Source organism: Triturus cristatus, chromosome 2_1, assembly GCF_964204655.1.
Source record: "Triturus cristatus chromosome 2_1, aTriCri1.1, whole genome shotgun sequence".
In the NCBI taxonomy this organism is placed as follows: Eukaryota; Metazoa; Chordata; class Amphibia; order Caudata; family Salamandridae; genus Triturus; species Triturus cristatus.
The window spans coordinates 680,976,088-680,993,856 of record NC_140581.1 but is presented as its reverse complement, the minus strand read 5'-3'; the positions used below and the strand labels follow the sequence as shown (position 1 = coordinate 680,993,856).

General features: G+C 46.0%; 1 protein-coding gene across 1 annotated transcript in view; it reads right to left on the bottom strand.

The window, feature by feature from the left end:
- SRP19 (signal recognition particle 19) overlaps positions 1 to 17,531 on the bottom strand; it is a 74,257-nt gene extending 56,726 nt beyond the window's left edge. The window contains exon 1 of the mRNA XM_085632612.1: positions 17,338 to 17,531. Within this exon, the coding sequence (XP_085488738.1) occupies positions 17,338 to 17,375 (38 nt within the window). The 5' untranslated portion in view covers positions 17,376 to 17,531. The remainder of the gene's footprint in view (positions 1 to 17,337) is intronic.
- Between the last annotated feature and the right edge of the window lie 238 nt (positions 17,532 to 17,769).

The window sequence follows — 17,769 nt, the reverse complement described above, 5'->3', positions numbered from 1 at the left end:
AGAGCCATTAACATCAACTCACCCATACAGCCACTAACACAACCAGTAACTCACATACAGCCACTCATGCACCTACTCACTGACCAATACAGCCACTCACACATCCACTCAAACAGAAGTCCTCAGCATCCAAGTGGACTTCATCCCCAAACAAGGAGTGTGCTGGGGGCACGTTAGCAGCGTGGTGAACAAACTCTCAGCAATCCTGCTGTTTGGGACTTACGGGAGGTAACAGGAGGTCTTCTTGGCCACCAAGGACCCTCTGCAGTCAAGGGGATTTCGTCCCCAACCAGTAGTGTGCCAGGAGGCACATTTGCAGAGTGGTGGAGAAAGGGGGCGGTGCCTCCCACAAGCTCGCAGCAATTTCGGTGTGGGACTTACTGGAAATAACCTAGGAACATAGATGTTTGCTGTGACTTGGCGGCAGCTTTGACAGCTCCCGCCAAGTCAGAACAAACACTCTGGCTTGCTAGATGTTGAAGTTTTATTTGCTTCAGGGAAACAAATGAAACAATTGCTCCCACAGACAGGGAGCTGGTAAACATGCTGCTCACTGTCAGAGCAATGCTGGCTCCCGCAGGAGGCAGGGAGCCGGCAAGGACCACGGGGGTTTGAGGCTCCCCCGTGGTCCCCAATGGAGGCGACTGGGTGGGACCGGGGCACCCACAATCAAGAGGCCCTGGGGGATGGAATCACAGTGGCCAAAAATCGGCCGTAGGGACATGGGGGGGGGGGGGGGGCACATGGCACACTCCAACCCCCTTCAAATGTTGTATGGCCACTCCCAGACCCATTTAGAGACTCAAGCACACTCACTCAGAAAGTGAGACATTTAAGCAGGCACTCCCAGACCCACACTCACAACCCAAACACCCATTGAGACGCTCATGCACTCAGACACACACCCAGTCAGACTCTTGTAATTACTCACTTTCAAAAGGTTACAGTTAGGAAATAAAATGTAAAAAAACCTTAGAAATTCACATTTTTTCCCCAAAACAAAGGTTACAGGGACGTTTTAGTTAGGCTCACATTTCAGTGCTATATCTATACTTGCTTTGTAGACTTCCAGGCTGCCTTCGATCTGGTGGAACAAGAGATCTTGTAGGACAAATTGGAAAGTGTGGAAATTCCAGATACTTTATTGGGGATACTAAAAGAGCCTCATAGTGGAAATTGGGCCACAGTAGAGTTGGATGCTGACAATAGCCTATCTCAAAAGATTAGCATTAATAATGAGATACTACAAGCTTGTGTGATGCCCCCTACTCAATTTGCCCTATACCTAATTGACCTCCAAAAAACACTATAAGGCACTCACGATTTTTCACCCAAAGGGGGTTGTCCACACATCAAACCCTCTTTATGTAGATCTTGTTCTTATGGATCGTACACTAGTTGACTTACAAAACCAATTGGTGGAGTTTGAAAAGCACTACATGAAAACTAAGTTAATAATTAATCTAGAAGACATCACCAGAATACAGATATTTAGGAATGGTTTTACTAAATCCCCAAGTTAGTCTTCCCACATAGAGACCTTAAAGAGAAAAACATCACCAACGGAAGTTTACGGAAAATACAAACAAGAATTTGGCAGACAATTCCTTCAACCGATGATAGCTTATGAAGCACCAATTCCTCCTAAAATCCTATGAAAACCAGAAGTGCTGGACTTAAATACAAGTTTAGATTGTAATAAGGTAGACAGATGGGGATTTAAAAAAAACGTACAATGATATCGGCTGTTAGGGTAGAGGTTGAGCTCCAATCATGGTCCTTAATTATGGCTAAATGAACATTAAGGTTTGGAGCAAATTATTGGTAACTAAGCAACCCAAGATAGCCACCTTTTGTTGGGTTGAGATTATTTCAAGTGTCTTAAACAGACTTGGAAGACAAGAAAACAGCTGAAGGCGATGACAGATAAAGATCAAGAATTATAACAGGACATCTCCACGAACCCACTCAAAGACAGAATCAACGATGGGCGAGTTTGAATCAAAAGAAAATGATCTTTGTTGTTATCTATGAACAAAGCCTTCAGTTGAAGAACTCTGAGACCTGGGCAGACAATGAAAACTTTCCCAGTCTTACTAGTCTACCGAACTCTAAAATGCGCCAAACCTTCTTTAAATTTAGAATGGGCCTACACCCACTTTGTGCGTAACCTTCCAGGAGGTGTTCTTTCAAGACTAAAGATTGTTTAGGCGGACTCTGGAGACATTGTACAATGACTGACAATATTTCTTTTTTTTTTTGTTAGTTAAACTTTGCAACAGGAAATTTTAAATCCTAATTTCTTCAAAAACAACATTACATCAAGATTGGTTGAGCCTCACTTTTTTTTTTTTAGATGTAGCATGCGTCTTGGCTAGATTTTTAATGTTTAATAACGACTGTATACCATATGTGGTTGAATTGATTGTTTAACTTATGCATGCATTTTAGGTAAGATTTATTTTAAGCACTGTATAAGAGTCTTCCTGTACACTGTAAATGATTAAATAAAGTGTTTTAACTATTATTTATAGGAAATTTACCTTTTTGTTTTTGTATGGTTAGCCCCACTTTTTGTCTGACCGCTGATGCAACGTGACTTGATGTGCCCTGGGTCCAGGCCAATCAGGTTCTCAGGGCCTGTGTTCTTTCCCCAAATTGTACCTTTGTACCGACAATTAGCACATCTCTGGCCACAGGTAAGCCCCTTGTAAAACATATCATGGGTACCAAGGACACTGATCAGAGAAGGTCTCTACGGGATGCAGCACCTTTTGTGCCACCCTCAGAGGCTCTTGGCCTTAACACAAACAGACTGCCATTGCAAGCTGCGTGTTTTGGTACAGAGAGAAATGAAGAGTCGACATGGCACACATTCCTGTGTGCAATGCCTCTAACTCTCTGCCTAAGGCCTAGTTGTCACCACTCTAGCAGGGTGCACTAGCCCTCAGGTGAGGGTACAGAGGCACTAGTCCTGTATCCAAGTCTATTCTTAGATATTGTAAGTGTAGTAAAGCCATAAAGAGTATATGGTCTTGGAGTTGGTAATAACGAACTTCACAGCTCCATAATGGCTATGGCTAATGGAAGTTTGGTAGCACACTTCTCTGCACATTAAACCAACACCGATGCCGGTGGTTTAATGTAAAATGCACTCAGAGGGCATCTTAGAGATGCCCCCTGAAAAACGACCAGCCCATGTTTGGTTCCTGAATGACTGCTTGCCATTTGACACCACCAGACAGATTTCTGGACCCCTGGGTAGAGAGCCTCTGCTCGCTGGGTCCAGAGACAAAGCCCGTCCTGGGCAGAGGTGTCATGCCTCCTCCCCAGGATGGGTTGGGTCCACGAAGGGGGAAGCTTCAAAGGCCTGCCACCTTTGGAAGCTGTCCCTGCCTTTTGCTGCCCCCAGCAACTGGCTCCCACTGGTTCTGCCCCTCACTTTGGGCAGGATAATTGGTGGGAAAGCCAAGCTAGGAAGGGAAGAGTGCCCACCTTTGCCAATCCCACCCCTCCCTCAGGTTGGGGAGGCGAGGCACACATCTGTCCCCTCCAGCTTGAAGATGAGGGGACTCAGCCAATTAGGGAGAGGTTCATGCCCCCTCCCACTGGAGGGTGGCATAATACAGGGTGTACCTACTCAAAAGGAAGGGACCCATTGGTCCCGACCTGCACACCCCTTTAAATGTCCCCAAATCTAGTATTTTGGGGCAACCCTGAACCTTGCCTACACAGATTCGAGGAAAAAAAAAAAGAAGGACCAATGAGTAGTGCTGACCCAGGAAGAAGACAACTACTGCTTTGGCCCCAACCCTACCAGCCTGTATGCCCCCGACCAGCCTACAGAGAAGAAACTGGTGTGTCCAGCAGCCCCCCCAAGAGCCCGGAGGACCTGCCCTGCACTCAACTTAAAGACAGTCTCCAGTGAGCCCCGGATTTGGTCAAAGACTCCAAGACCAGAAAACAGAGAATCCACGATTCTGCACCACTCTGCAGACGCCCAAGGCCCGAGTTAAAGTGGCCCCATAACACGAGGTCTCGACAGCGATACAGACTAGGGATCTGGCGATAGCTGACCTCATTCAAGCCTCAAGACGACACCTGCAGCCTCAACCCGAAGGGTCCCCCCCCCCCCCCCTGCAGCCTCAACCCGAAGGGTCCCCCCCCCCCGACAAGAGCTGGTAAGAAAACCCAAACACCAGAAGACACCTTTGCACCAGACACCCCACAGCCTTGGGTGGCCTAATCGACGGTGTCCAGGCATCCCCCAAGAATCCAACTTACCTCTCCAGTCAGTGGTCGCCTTCAGGAAGTTTCCCTGCCAGAGACTGCAGCAACTTTACCTAACTAAAGGTCCCCAGTGAAAACCACAGGATCCCAAACATACTTTTGGCACCTTGCGCCAGGCCGCCCTAGTGCTGCAGCTCCTGTGCTTGTCGTTGGCCCCTGCAGTGCTGATCTTAACTGCACGAGCTTTGCTCCCACACCAGAGTGGCCTACTCGTGAGCAGCCCTTAACGGAAAGCCCGCTCAGCCCCATTGGCTAACATTGGTCCCCTGCACTCTTCACCCGGTCGCCCCAGTCCCGCAACTCGTGCCTAACTGGACCTTGGGGAAGCTTGGCCCTATCCCCTAAAACTCCCACTTGTAAGAAGTTTACCTACCTGCAAAACCGATAACTATTTTTTCCCATAGGAACCCATGTGCTGAGATTTTGGGCCTAAAATGTTCTAAGTGTTGAAATGTCATTTTGAATGGGAATACAAACTTTAACTCAAAGCCAGGAAAAAAGTCTTACTTACCTTGTATTATGAGATCCTCAAGAGTGGTATCTAGGCATAACAAACTCAGTATTCAAAGTAATCCAAGAGTAACTAAAAAGTATTCTAAAAATTAATTACTGTGTAATTTTTACTCTTTTTTAAAGTGATACCAACCTGTAACAATCGCAAATCCATCCTCAAATACATTTCTGTGCAAAGGTTTACCATTGAAAGTATATTTACCTACCTGTACCAAGTCCTGCTTGGTTCTAGAAATAAGATGAAAGTATACCTTTTTTTTTTTTTATTAGAAGTACCCAGTAGATCTGGATTCAGTCCCAGAGTGCGTGCCATCAGTTTTGATTGAGTGAATACAATAAATGCTTTACACACCTTCTGGATAAGCCCAACTGCTTGCCCACACTACCACAAAGAGCCGTTAGTACTTACCCAATTTAGCCTCTGCTAAACCTCTGGGGACTCCCTGGACTCTGCACCCTATACCTTACTTTGGTATAGTATACAGAGCTCTCTTCCTACATTATTTAAGACTTGATCTCAAATAAACAAACCCATTCATTCGTAAGTCTTTATCATATTTTCTGATCAAATTTGTTATAAGATTTACATTTTTCAACGGGTTCTCAGCTCGTGCTTTGACTTACTGCCAAGCCAGACACTTGGCTAGGTCTCTCCCAAAGGTTTCCCATATCCAGCATCTCAAACACCCTTTTGAATAGGGATGGCTCAAATGCCCCACAAGTATATTATGCATGCGACTCCGCCGAAACAAACTACATCGCCGATATTGCCGACCTTGCTGTGAACCGCCAGAGGACTGCAGTGGAGCAGTTTATACAGCCGATGCTTGTCTCTATTCTACCGGGATCGGGACCCAGCACCCATCCTTGTGATACTTACCTCACCTGCAGCGGTATAGCGCCGGCTGTAAGGTAGGACAACAGGGAGTGGAGGAGGGGCGGAGTCCGAGCGCGGCAGCTGTACTCAGCTTCCGCCAAAGTGTGTACCCCCAGGAGACCCACGGAGGTGGCCCTGCTAGCGCTGGGTGCAGCTTGTGGGTGCTCCGCGGTGTGCCCCGCTCGTTAATAGGTTCGGTTAAGTTTGACATTCCCGCCTTCCCCCTCTGAGGGAGTAGCCTAAAACCCCTATGTGTGGGAGGGTAGAGACCCGCACAATTAAAGACAAAGTCCCGGGCACACGTTATTGGGTAAATGCACGGTTTAGCAAAGTCTCTTGCATCAAGAATGTTATCATACAAGGTCAACACAAGTTATTTACGGTCTCTTCAATTTGTTTAATCTTTATGGACACAACCAGCTGTTAGTTAGGGAAACTAAAATATAGGGAAGCTATAAAAATGTATTAAAAATAAACAAAAAAAAAAAGTGCAGGCCGCCTACTATAAAGGCATTATCACCTCGCCCACTAACCCTCCCAGAGAAATTTTTCGGATGGCTCAGGATCTCCTAGAGCTCCCGAAGAATGATTTGGATCTAGAAGTCTCCTCTAAACAGTTTTTTCAGGGGAAAATTAAGAGACTTTACACCACGTTCCCCCACTTACCCTGCCCGAGTGATCCGGCAAATTCTAAACTGGCCGGAAGCATTCCAGAGGTCTGGCTTAAAGAATTCCCAGCCATGAAGCTAGAAAAGCGGACAGAAATTTTTACCCAAATAAAATCAGACTCCCCTTTAGATCCAGCTCCTCCATATATACTACATAAAGCTGGAAATGCAATCTTTCCCAATATCCCAGAGATGGGGAATTTGACCTTGTCTTCAGGATCTGTTCCAGGTCCATGGAAACACGCTATGGTCAGGGCTCTATTGAAAAATCCAAGCCTTGACCCAACAGATTTGGGCTATTATCGCCCAATCTTGCTGCTGCCAGAAATTGTAAAAACTCTAGAAAAATATGTGAACTCCATTCTATCCAATTTTCTAGAAAGTCATGACCTTCTACATGCAACTTAGACGGGCTTCCGTCCAAATCACGGAACTGAGACCGCCCTTCTGCCTGTGATTGAGGACTCTTAGCAGATCCTGGATCAAGGAGGAGCAGTTGCCATAATCCTCCTTAATCTAAGTTCGGCCTTCGATACTGCTAACCTGTCCATTCTGGCAGAGAGTCTTAAGAGGCTGGGGCTTCAAGATAAGATTGTATCCACAAAATCGCCTTATCGCTAGATTTGGCCTAAGTGCCTCGGTCCTCCTCCAACCCCCAAAACCAATATAAAGAGCTTGGGTGTTTGGTTGGACAATGCTCTCAAATTTGACCACCAAGCAGTGAAGGTGACAGGGGTCTGTTTTGGGATACTCAGATCCCTTTGGAAAAGGTTACCCCTGTTGCCATTGACTGCCAACCCCACCTTAGTCCAAGCCTTAGTTCTATCACGCCTGGATTATGGAAACTCCCTTTACTTGGGAGCTCCGAAGGAGACATTGAGGAAACTCCAGGTTGCTCAGAACTGTGCTGCCAGGATGCTTCTGGGCATCCCTAAGCCGCAATCAGCCAAGCCCGCTCTAAAAGCTTTACACTGGCTACCTATCTTGGAAAGAACAAAATTTAAGGCCTTGTGTCTTGCCCATAAGACTGCATGGGTAACGGGCCCGGAAATCAACAAATCCCCCATTCCTTATCGGCCCTCGAGGGAGCTTCGTTCTCTTAACCTCAACATGCTAGCTGTCCCCAAAATTAGAAGAAGGACAAGGTCGGGAAGCAGATAGTTTGCGTATAACGTGGCAAAACTGTGGAACTCCTTGCCTTCACACATTCACTCTGAAGCCAGTATCCTGCCTTTTTGTAAACACTTGAAAACCTGGCTCTTCCTACAAACAGCCCCATAAATTCCTACTGGTCGTCGGCCTGATCGCTAGCGCTGGGATGCCCGAGGGTAGCTATGCGCTGTATAAATGCATAATAATAATCATCATCTGAACAGGGAACACATTCCGCCATGTGCTCACGGAGGCCCTAGTATTAGAAAATGTGCCTCTGCTATTTTCAGTTTACTCACAGTTTATTTACTCATCTACACAAGGCGTTTAATTAAAATGAGGCAGGGTAAAATAAAGGTGAGGGGAAATAGCATAAAGGCCAGAGCTCCCGGTTTTGAAAGTAGGGAATCACGTACCAGTCTCTGCATCACCACAACATCCAGTGATTCTGGGCAAATCACTTAATATCCTCATGCCTGAAAACAAGATGATTGTGACCATGTGTAACTTCACTACGAAAGTTTAATACGCACGTCTACCATTTGTAAATGCATTTATAAACAGTTTTATCCTGCACGTCCACCGTTTCTATACATGAACATACTGCTGACTGACTCTCAGGGCAGGTTACTGCTAGTAGCGGCCCCAAGTCCCAGCAAGTACTGTGGCCGCCATGTTTGAGCATCTTGCATTAAATTCTGCATGCAAGCGTCAAAATCTATCAACCCACCACGACAAACGCCAGCCACCACACCAGGTAGTTGGTCTGACCACCCGGTTGTTCCATTTCGAGATGTCCTTGAAATGGGGCTGGGCGAATCGGTCGGATCCAGAGAAGAAGCCGTCCCAAGCGCAGAGCGGAGCCAACGGCACCTCCATGTTTTGCAAGTTGCAGTGCTGACAGATTGTAGGAGATTCAGCAGGGGCTGCCCACTAACATTACTTTTGCGTTTTGCAACAGTAATGTGACGAAAAGCAGAAGCGGGAGGTCGACTTTCAGGAACTGCACGATCTTTCACATCTGGAATGAGCCCACCCAAACTAAAAACAAGCATTTACAATGCAATAGGACTCGCATTTACAACTCGCATTGCAAATGGGAGTGCGGGGGGGGGGTGCGAGAAGGTACAGACAACGGGAGTGCGGGGGAGGGGGCAAAAAGGCACAGGGAGTGTAGTCAGGGGAGGAGCTGAGACAGCACGGAAAAAAAATTGTGCTCTAATTAACACGTACCGTACAGTGTAACACTCGAAGTAAAGGGGCCAGTTGCCATGGGAGGGTAAAAATGACGACATGGCCATAATAATGCGGGACTAACAAGCCTCACAATCAGAAGACAGAATTTACGAAGGACAAAGACAGAAGCCAATGAAAAATATGGGCGGAGAGTAAGGGCAGCTTGTCTCCCATACTGCATGCCTCGCAGAGCTAGCAGCGCATGCGCGCTGCCGCTAATGCTTAACCTAAAATTAGGGAGCCCTGAGAACACCTCAATGTCTGCAGTTAAGGCTGAAAGCCCCCCCCATCAGACCATAGAAGAAATCCACCAGAGGCCGAAAGAGGATAAGGAGGTGCTTGTGGCAAACCCTCCAATGACAACCTGTATAAGATCTGCCCTAACCACAACACCCTGGAACGTCCGTCAGACCAATTCCCCAGGAATGGACGATATAACCACCTCTTTCCTACAAAATCTAGAGCGGACTATTGAAAAAAACCTTGGATTCAACTCAAATAAATTTAGGAAGGAACTCAGATGTGAGGAATCCCCACACAGAGGGCTGTAGCCCGATGGGCCAAGAAGCCCTGCAAGATGTAACTGAAGTAGCACCTCAAGAAGCTGTAAATGTTTTATTGAGAGAAGCACAGGATACATTCGCCAGGGCCTTGATATGGCAGTCTACAAAAATGGAAGTTCAAATTGATTTACTGCAATCAATGGCACAGCATTCGGCGTGCCAAGACGACAAGTTGGCACAACTAGAAGCTTCCCACGAAACTCAAAGACAACTCAGCTCGTACATGCTCTTGCACTGACATTATAGAAAAGTGGTCGGGCTACCAGAAGTATTAAAGGATATGCTGGCACTAGCTAAGGGACAGGGGAAAGACATTCCCACTAAAACAAACAAACCTGAAGACACCAGCTGGGAAGAAAGTGGAACCAGATAATACTGGAAAGTACCTCCCTGCAGATAGCTGAGCAATCAAGGAACCTCATGCAGGACCTAGTAAAATGAACATCGCAGAAGCCCAAGGGAATGGGGACCCTGAGGCAACAATCGATTACTTTCATGTAGAAGTAGCCAGCGTGGAAAATGCCAAAAGGAGCTGCGGTAGGGACGGAAGCCCCTCTGTCAAGGAGGGCTAAGAAAAAGCTGAAGAAATCTAAAATCAAAAGAAGGTAAATATTACCAGCATTATTGAATTCTGGCAGCAGAATGAATATAAACACCAAACCACTCTTTCCCATTTTCAACTTCAAGCATCCAAATAAGGCCCAGGGGACAAGGGAAGAAAACGGAGAGGTAAGCGAGGATCGAAGTCAACGGAACACACACTGGGAAGGCCCACGAATTGCAGAGCAAACAGAGAAGACTCAAGAAGAGACAGTCGGGCAGCCCACACCACATGAGTATGCCAGTACACAAGTCAGGGCTGCCGCCCCGCTGGGCTGGGAGCTACCACACAGTGCGGTGAAACCCCCTAAAAGCAATCAGGTTGAGCGGCATGAAGAAAACAAAAGGGAAGGCCCGCCAAAGGGGGTAATAAGCAGACATCGGGCAAGAGCAGCCCACAATAATTCAACAAATCAGAATTATCAGAGGCCCTCCCTGTGGGAGGATAGATCGACACTTCTCACCTCCAATTTCAACAATCATCCAGCAATCTATGAGGTGTTGCTCACCCCCAGATATACTGCCAATGGCTCTTAAGACATTCTGAACAGGTCCAACATCTTACGTCTCTTTGGACATATTGACACCTTGGCACAACTTACCTCTGATAATATACAGTGGGTAAAGTTCCGAAGTTTAGAAAGTGATACTCACGGAGACTCCACCCTAATCGGCTTCAACCAACAGCAAGTACAACAGACGGTTCTCTGTGAAGCTCCACACCTTGCACACTGGGGCATTAAAGTCACCGCTCCCAGTATGCCGAAATACCCACACGTTCTCATACCCAAACACGACCAGTGGGAGCCCACATCAATCCTTAAAGGCACAAGGAACAAAAGCCAAGAAGGGAGAGAGAAACCCGAACATCCAAGAACTCCGATAAAAATGAATATCTCGCATAGCGACATGCAGCGCAGAGTGCAGACGCTCCAGCAAGAGCAGCTCTATATGGAGGATCCATGGCGATAGCGTCCCTAACCAATGATATAGCAATTACAGTTGAGGATGCTCAATATCAACTTACTTGTGTCCAACAACGCAAACTAACCCTCATCTCATGGAACATCGCAGGGATAAGCAATGTCTTCAGGGACAAGGCCACACAAGACTACCTCGCAAAGGGGGATATTTTGTGCTTTGAGGAGACCTGGGCCAAGTCAACGACCCCGATTGGCGGCTTTTATGAACATCACACACCAGTGACAAAAAAGACCATCTTTTGACAGCCGTCAGGAGGCTTATCTATTTTCCTAAATCATGCCTGTAAACTTAAAACCCCAATCTTATAATTAGAAACACCAGACCTCCAAGTCATGAAAATTGAGGGGCTGGGAAAGGGGCAACAGCTCCTTTACCGGTTACTAATTAATTGCTATATTAACCCAACAAAATGTCATATGCACCAGGCCGTGGAATCGTTTATCAGCATCCTGGAAGACACATTAAATTTGAGCATCATAATGTAATTATTGTCAAAGATTTGAACACAAGAGGTCTGGATCACGGCCCAGTTACAGCCAGTAATGGGAAGAAGTCGGGCCCTCCGATTTACCTTCTTAAAAACTTTCAGCTACAATCCATACATGGATAAATAAATATTACCCACCCCGCATGGATCTCCAAGCGGACTTTTAGGAACATATCCACTATAGATTACATTCCAATGAACGAAGGGCAGGCACATAAGCGGAGCGACTTTGTAGGGGATGACAGAGTAAAGCGATCACAGGCCACTTCGTGCCACCTTTAACTTGTCCCTGAAACCAGCGGAAGCCTTGGAAACAATTGGCGCAAACTTGGGCGAGGAACGACACATAGCCCTTAGAAGATTAAAATGGACTGCAATCTTAGTAACAGACTCCGGGATTAGGTAGCTGCAAGGGAGGAGGCTCCTGAGACATGGCAGACAAGGATCATCATATGTAACTGGGAAATGGTGACAGCGGACTTACAGAAGAACCTGGGAAATGCCCACCAACTAAGAAGGAGCCTTAATTCAAAACAACCCTCTCCTGAACTAAGAGCACCGAAGTGCCTGAAACAATGTAAACGTGCCCTCAAAAAGGTAACTAAAGCAAAAAAGAAAGGAGTTGACTCGTCACAGAGGACCTCCATCTCAGTCCTGCGGACCACATATATGAAGAATGTTTGGGAGTTGAAAAGAAAGAGCACGGAAAAGACCTGGCTTCAAATGTTCTCCCTACCCAAAAAAATAAGACATCAAGTTATGGAGATACATCAACAGACTGAGCTCCCGAAGCCGGCCCAAAGAGAATAGTGTCGCTGGCAACATGCGGGAACAGTATGTGAAGGGTCTGTACACGAGAGAATCATACGAGGTGAGCTCTCCCATCTCAGAGTGGTCTCAGGCGGCAGCTGAAGATATTAAACCTCAACCCAAGAGCTCGCAGGAAGAAACCCCAGTGTCCACTCAGTTTGACAGTTACACAGAGGAGGAGACCGCCAGGTACATCAAAGTAATACAAACCGATGGGGCCCCAGGCCCAAATGGCATCCCAGCCCAAGTTTTTAAGTCTGCTCTAGCCTTTTTAGCACCAATTCTCACTCCGCTTTATAATCACTCATACACCACAGCAATAGTACCACAATCCTGGAAAGGTTCAATCCTGTTCCCAATACACAAGAAAGGAGACCACTCGAACCCCGCGAACTATAGGCGAATAGCTCTGATCGACATCGAAGCAAAGGTCTATGCCAGCCTACTACTAAGGGACCTAGAGGACTGGATCCTCCTGCCTTATCAAACTGGCTTTAGGGCAAATAGCTCCACCATGGATAACGTCTTACCTCTGCAAGCAAGCGGTAATGAACAACAACTTGCCCCGATTTTGCTGCTTTATACACACACACACACACACACACACACACACACACACACCACCACGGCCTTTGATGGAGTTAATCGAGGAAGACTATGGGCAAAACTCGAATCCTGGGGATCCCAGCAACCCTTTTAAAAGCGATAAAAGCCCTCTACGAGGGGACATTGGTCCAGGTCAAACTAAGACCAACAACAGCAACCTCAAGGGTTGAAACTAACACGTAGGCTAAAGCAGGGACTGTGTCCTGGCCCAACTATTATTCAACCTACACATGGCAGACCTGGGGCAAGCCCTGAAAAACGCTAGCCTAGTACCTCCGAGATTGGGCAAGATGACCCTCGCAATCCTTCAGTATGCGGACAACACAGTGATCATGGAACGTACCAGGGTGGGGCTTCAAAGAACTCTAAAGAGTCTAGTGGTGTATAATAAGGAAAACAGCCTGCAAATTAATGAGAATAAGACAAAGATAATAATCTTTGGCAAATAGCCTCACAAAAAGCAAGCATACTCGTCGCTGGGCGTCCACAGAATCAGGACAGCTACATCCTACAACTACTTGGGGGTATGGGTAACAGAGAGGGCAACTTAAAAACACATAAAGGAGCTAACTCCGAAAATCAATAGAATAATTCTCTCACTTCGACATTTGAGCCATCGCCTAGCAAGTCCATCTGCAGAGCTCATGTTGACAGTTCCCAGGGCAAAATTTATTCCAGCAATTACTTATGGCCACTTACCCTCCCAGGTGCACTAGAAAAATCCATCACTGCAGCCCAGGTAAAAGGCTTACAAGAGTGTGATACAGGTCCTGATACAAGCAAGGAACACCAGGTTAAGGTTGGAAATGGGACTAAATAGACCGGATTTGACACTACCGTGTGACCTAATAAAATATATCAGTGTGCTTAAAGCCCCCGAAAATACTCTCAAACACTTTCTGAAAACGATTTTAAGGGCAGCAGGATCCCCATGGCACTCTAAGCTGGACCAAGGAACACTCCCACTGAAAATAGAGGCAGAGAGCATGCCCTTACATGAAATTCCATACACTGCTTGGACTAATGCTGTGAAGCACCAAGTCCAGACCATCTTGTTTGCACTGGATCGTTCCTCACTCTGGTACAATTACTTTACACTGGCACTTGACAATTCGTATATCCCTTGGAAAGCTCAACCTTACATGCAAGACCCACTCTCATCCCAAGCTAGAAGGAAAATCCCGTTTTTGCTTCTCACTGCCCTTAAGGTCTTGGAGTTCAACCAAACATGAGCGCAAAATGACAACGCAGTCTACTGCCGGCTATGTAATTACCATAGGAAATCCTGGCTACACTTGCTATGCTGCTGCCCTATGCTGGCCAGTGATAGCCATCATTTGCTACGCCCCGTCCAAAGGGAGAAGGGCTTTAGAACTGGTCGCAATTAGTAGCTAACCCAGCCGGCACCCTTGTATTGACGGACTCCTTTCAATCCAGGGGCTCTCTCACATGGATAATCTGATCATAAAGAAAGAGTGGGGCCCAGTAGGAAGCACAATAATAACTTCTATTAAAGACAACCTATGTACCTAACACAACTAAGCAAAACCTGACGCAAACGACCATTATAAAGAAGTTGATCTCTTATTTTTATTAATTTTTAAATCTGCAGTCTTAAAAGGACACAAAGTAGGAAACAGAGCACATGCAGGCATGGTGCATTTTTAGGTCTCGCCTGAGACAGCGCTTTAGCGCTGCTCTGGCGAGACTTATAGTAAGCGAGTTTTGGAAGTGCAAACAGTGCTTTTAAGGCCTCCAAATACAGTGCATGTGCGCCGGCGGCGCGCACCATTTGGCAGCCTGAAAAGCACTGCCTGATCACTTCGCGGCCCCTTTGATGTCCTCAGTGAGCCGCGCGGCCACTGAGGACATCAAAGTGCACACCATTTGCACTGTGCCCGCCCCCACTCCCCCCTCCCACTCACTCCTCGTCAACTTCAGTGCGCAGCCCTGCTCTCCGCTCCCCCGCCTGGAATGCGCTCCTGTAACAGCTCCCCCGCCCCCAAGCGCGCGCGCGCGCCACGCTCCATAACGAGATAAAAGGATTACTCTGGTCAGCTGTGATTTTCTACGTCTTGCCTACCAGACAATATTTAGGTGCGTGTTTCCTTTCTCATTCTAAATCCATTTTTCCCTAGGTGCATCCCCCACCCCAGCTAACACCTCTCTTCTCTCTGCTTCTTTAAAGCCCCTGAGTTTTCTTTCTTCTTCTAATTCACCTTTTCTCTTCTCATTCCGTTTATATCTCCCATCTGCCATTAGCACCTTCCTAATATCAGTAAAACGTGTCTTTATTTCCCCTGCTGCTAAACACACTTGGACTCATTTCTTTGTTACTGCTATTTTGCTCAATGCTCACTTTGTGTTTGCACCCAGTCGATGCTGCTGTGAGGATTCGAGCAAGGAATTTCCAAGTAGATGCTGAAGAGGGCATTGTGGGTCTTTTCTGAGTACTACAAAGTTCCTTTTAAGTTTGGTGCAAAGAATCCAAGAGCACATCTCCAGGGCTGCCTAAGCATTTGCCAACCAGATGAGCTTTCTCGAGGCTTTGATATGGTAATGTTTGTTAGCGTCTCCGAATCTAGAGCTCTGTCTGCCTGGACTTGTGTTTACAAGTAAGCAGAGCTCCGTTGCGTGACCAGGTCACAGCAATAAAAGCCGGCACACCTTGCATTATAAAAAAAAAGGGGCGCTGCATTCCTACACTGCCCCAGCTTTTCACTGCCTCTCCTTGTCCGTGTCTTTACGCCCGGCACATAAACAACCAGCCCGCGGGAGTGTCCCCAGACAGCTTGCAGGACACAAATCTCCTATTTCTTTGTTCGTGTGCTTGATTGTCATGTGGCACATTACGTAAACTTTGCACCAGTGCAAAAGAATTGCACATTGATTTTACACGATATTTGTTCCTTGCTTCACTCGGAATTAAACAGAGGTTTTCCTGCAATCATGTTTTTGGAAAGATGTTTGCATTGGGCCAAAAATGGAGTAAAGTGTTTTGCTCTATTTTTGTTACTTGTAAGATGGAAATGTGCAAACAGGAGGCTAGCCATCACTGGTGCAGACACAATTTTGACCCAGTCATTTCCAGATAACATAGACTGCAGGGGTGAAATGTAGCCATTTACACTTGCACCTGGACACACGCTAACTGTATAATCTGTAAATATCGGTGAAAAATTGAACCAGAACCATTAAACCAACATCACTGTAATTCGACCTAGGTTTTACGCCATATATTTTGCTTGTTATTATATGCATATTTCCACCAGGACAAAAAGCAAATGAAATAAATAGAATGTTCTCATTTTTTTTATTTTAAATAAAGAAGAAGATAAATGCATTTTGCTCCCATTTTGAACTGTAAAAGATGAGACAATGTTTGAGGGAAAAACAGTTTGCATTATCTCAGATTGCATAAACTCCTTTTTGTCTTAAGCAAAAAGATTTAATGAAATAACATTTGGAGTCAAATCTGCTTTTCTCCAGTCCCTGCTATACAAGAAGGAAAACGGTGTAAGTTGCTTGCCACACACTGCTGCACGCCGCACAATGCTACACGAAACACTGCTGCACGCCACACACTGCTGCACGCCACACACTGCTGCACGCCACACACTGCTGCACGCCACACACTGCTGCACGCCACACACTGCTTTTATGCGAGTTTATGCTACTGACATTGTAAATGACAATGCCTTTTATTTGTTTTAAAACCAAAACATAAATAAAAGGCATTGTAATTTTATAATGCCAATAGCTCAAACTCTTATAAATGCGAGACCTATTGCATTGCAAATGCTTGTTATTTGAATGCTGGGAAGCTCAAGGGGGGCGGATGGGAGTTTCTAATGGGTTTTATACTGTTAAGATTTTAAGTAATTGTACGGTTAATAAAGAAACTCACAAATTATACATGCAAGTTTAATAAAATCAAAATGTCTTGACTAACACCTGACTTAATCTTCTCACTGATGGGGTTACGCATTTCACGTCCCTTATTTATCATCAGATTTTATAAAACGCAAACATAGTGCAGATGGACATTAGCCACTTGACAAAAGTAGCAGCCTCTACACTAAGAGTAGCAGCCTCTACACTAAGTTACAATAAATACACACTCTGCACGCAGTAATATCCAAATTCTGTAACACGCTGAAAATGTGAGCATCCCCACAGTTTACAAAACAAACACTGGCAACCTCATACAAACGATTTAAACCTATGTCTACTCTTACCAAGTGCTGTGGTTTAAAACGTAAAACACCGAATCAAAACCCGGGGGGGGGGGGCAGGCAAACATATCAGATAAGAATGTTGGAGCACACAAATGTCATATTACGTGCATTTGTAAAGCGCAGTATCACCCACGATGGCATCTATGTGTCAGGACAAATGTGTTAAGTTCCTGTCCAAAAGCTAACAAAACTGAACAAGAATCATGAAATAGAGCGGATGCAGTCGGGCATATGCACGTCATGCAATTATCATCCAATAAAGTGCTTCTCGGAATGGAGTTTGCAGTGCAATTCTTCACGCTACAACCAATACCTTTCTCGGTCCGCCGGGGAACGGCTGAGATACGCCATGTAGCTAACCACACAGTACCACAGGTACCAGCTGGTTCTCCAAACTCTCGTTGTCTTTTCCCAGCTCAAAAGACAGCTCTTAACGCACGGTGAACGGAGAGTAAAGATGATTGGGCAATGAAGCTCTGACCATTAAAGGCCGTACGTCGACGTAGTGACGCAAGTCGCACGGAGCGTTGAGCGACACTTCAGAGAACACGTTTACCTTACTAAGGCGGAAACTCGGGAAGAAGTAGACATAGGACAACTCTGCTTTTATGGCACACCTGCTTACCCCCCACTTTACACATTCGCAAGAGCAGCGATCGCTTCTAAATGGCTACATTTCTAATGAATGAATACATTTTCTTTGTAAAATATATTGTTTGCTTTTAAGTATTACGCATGCACTCCA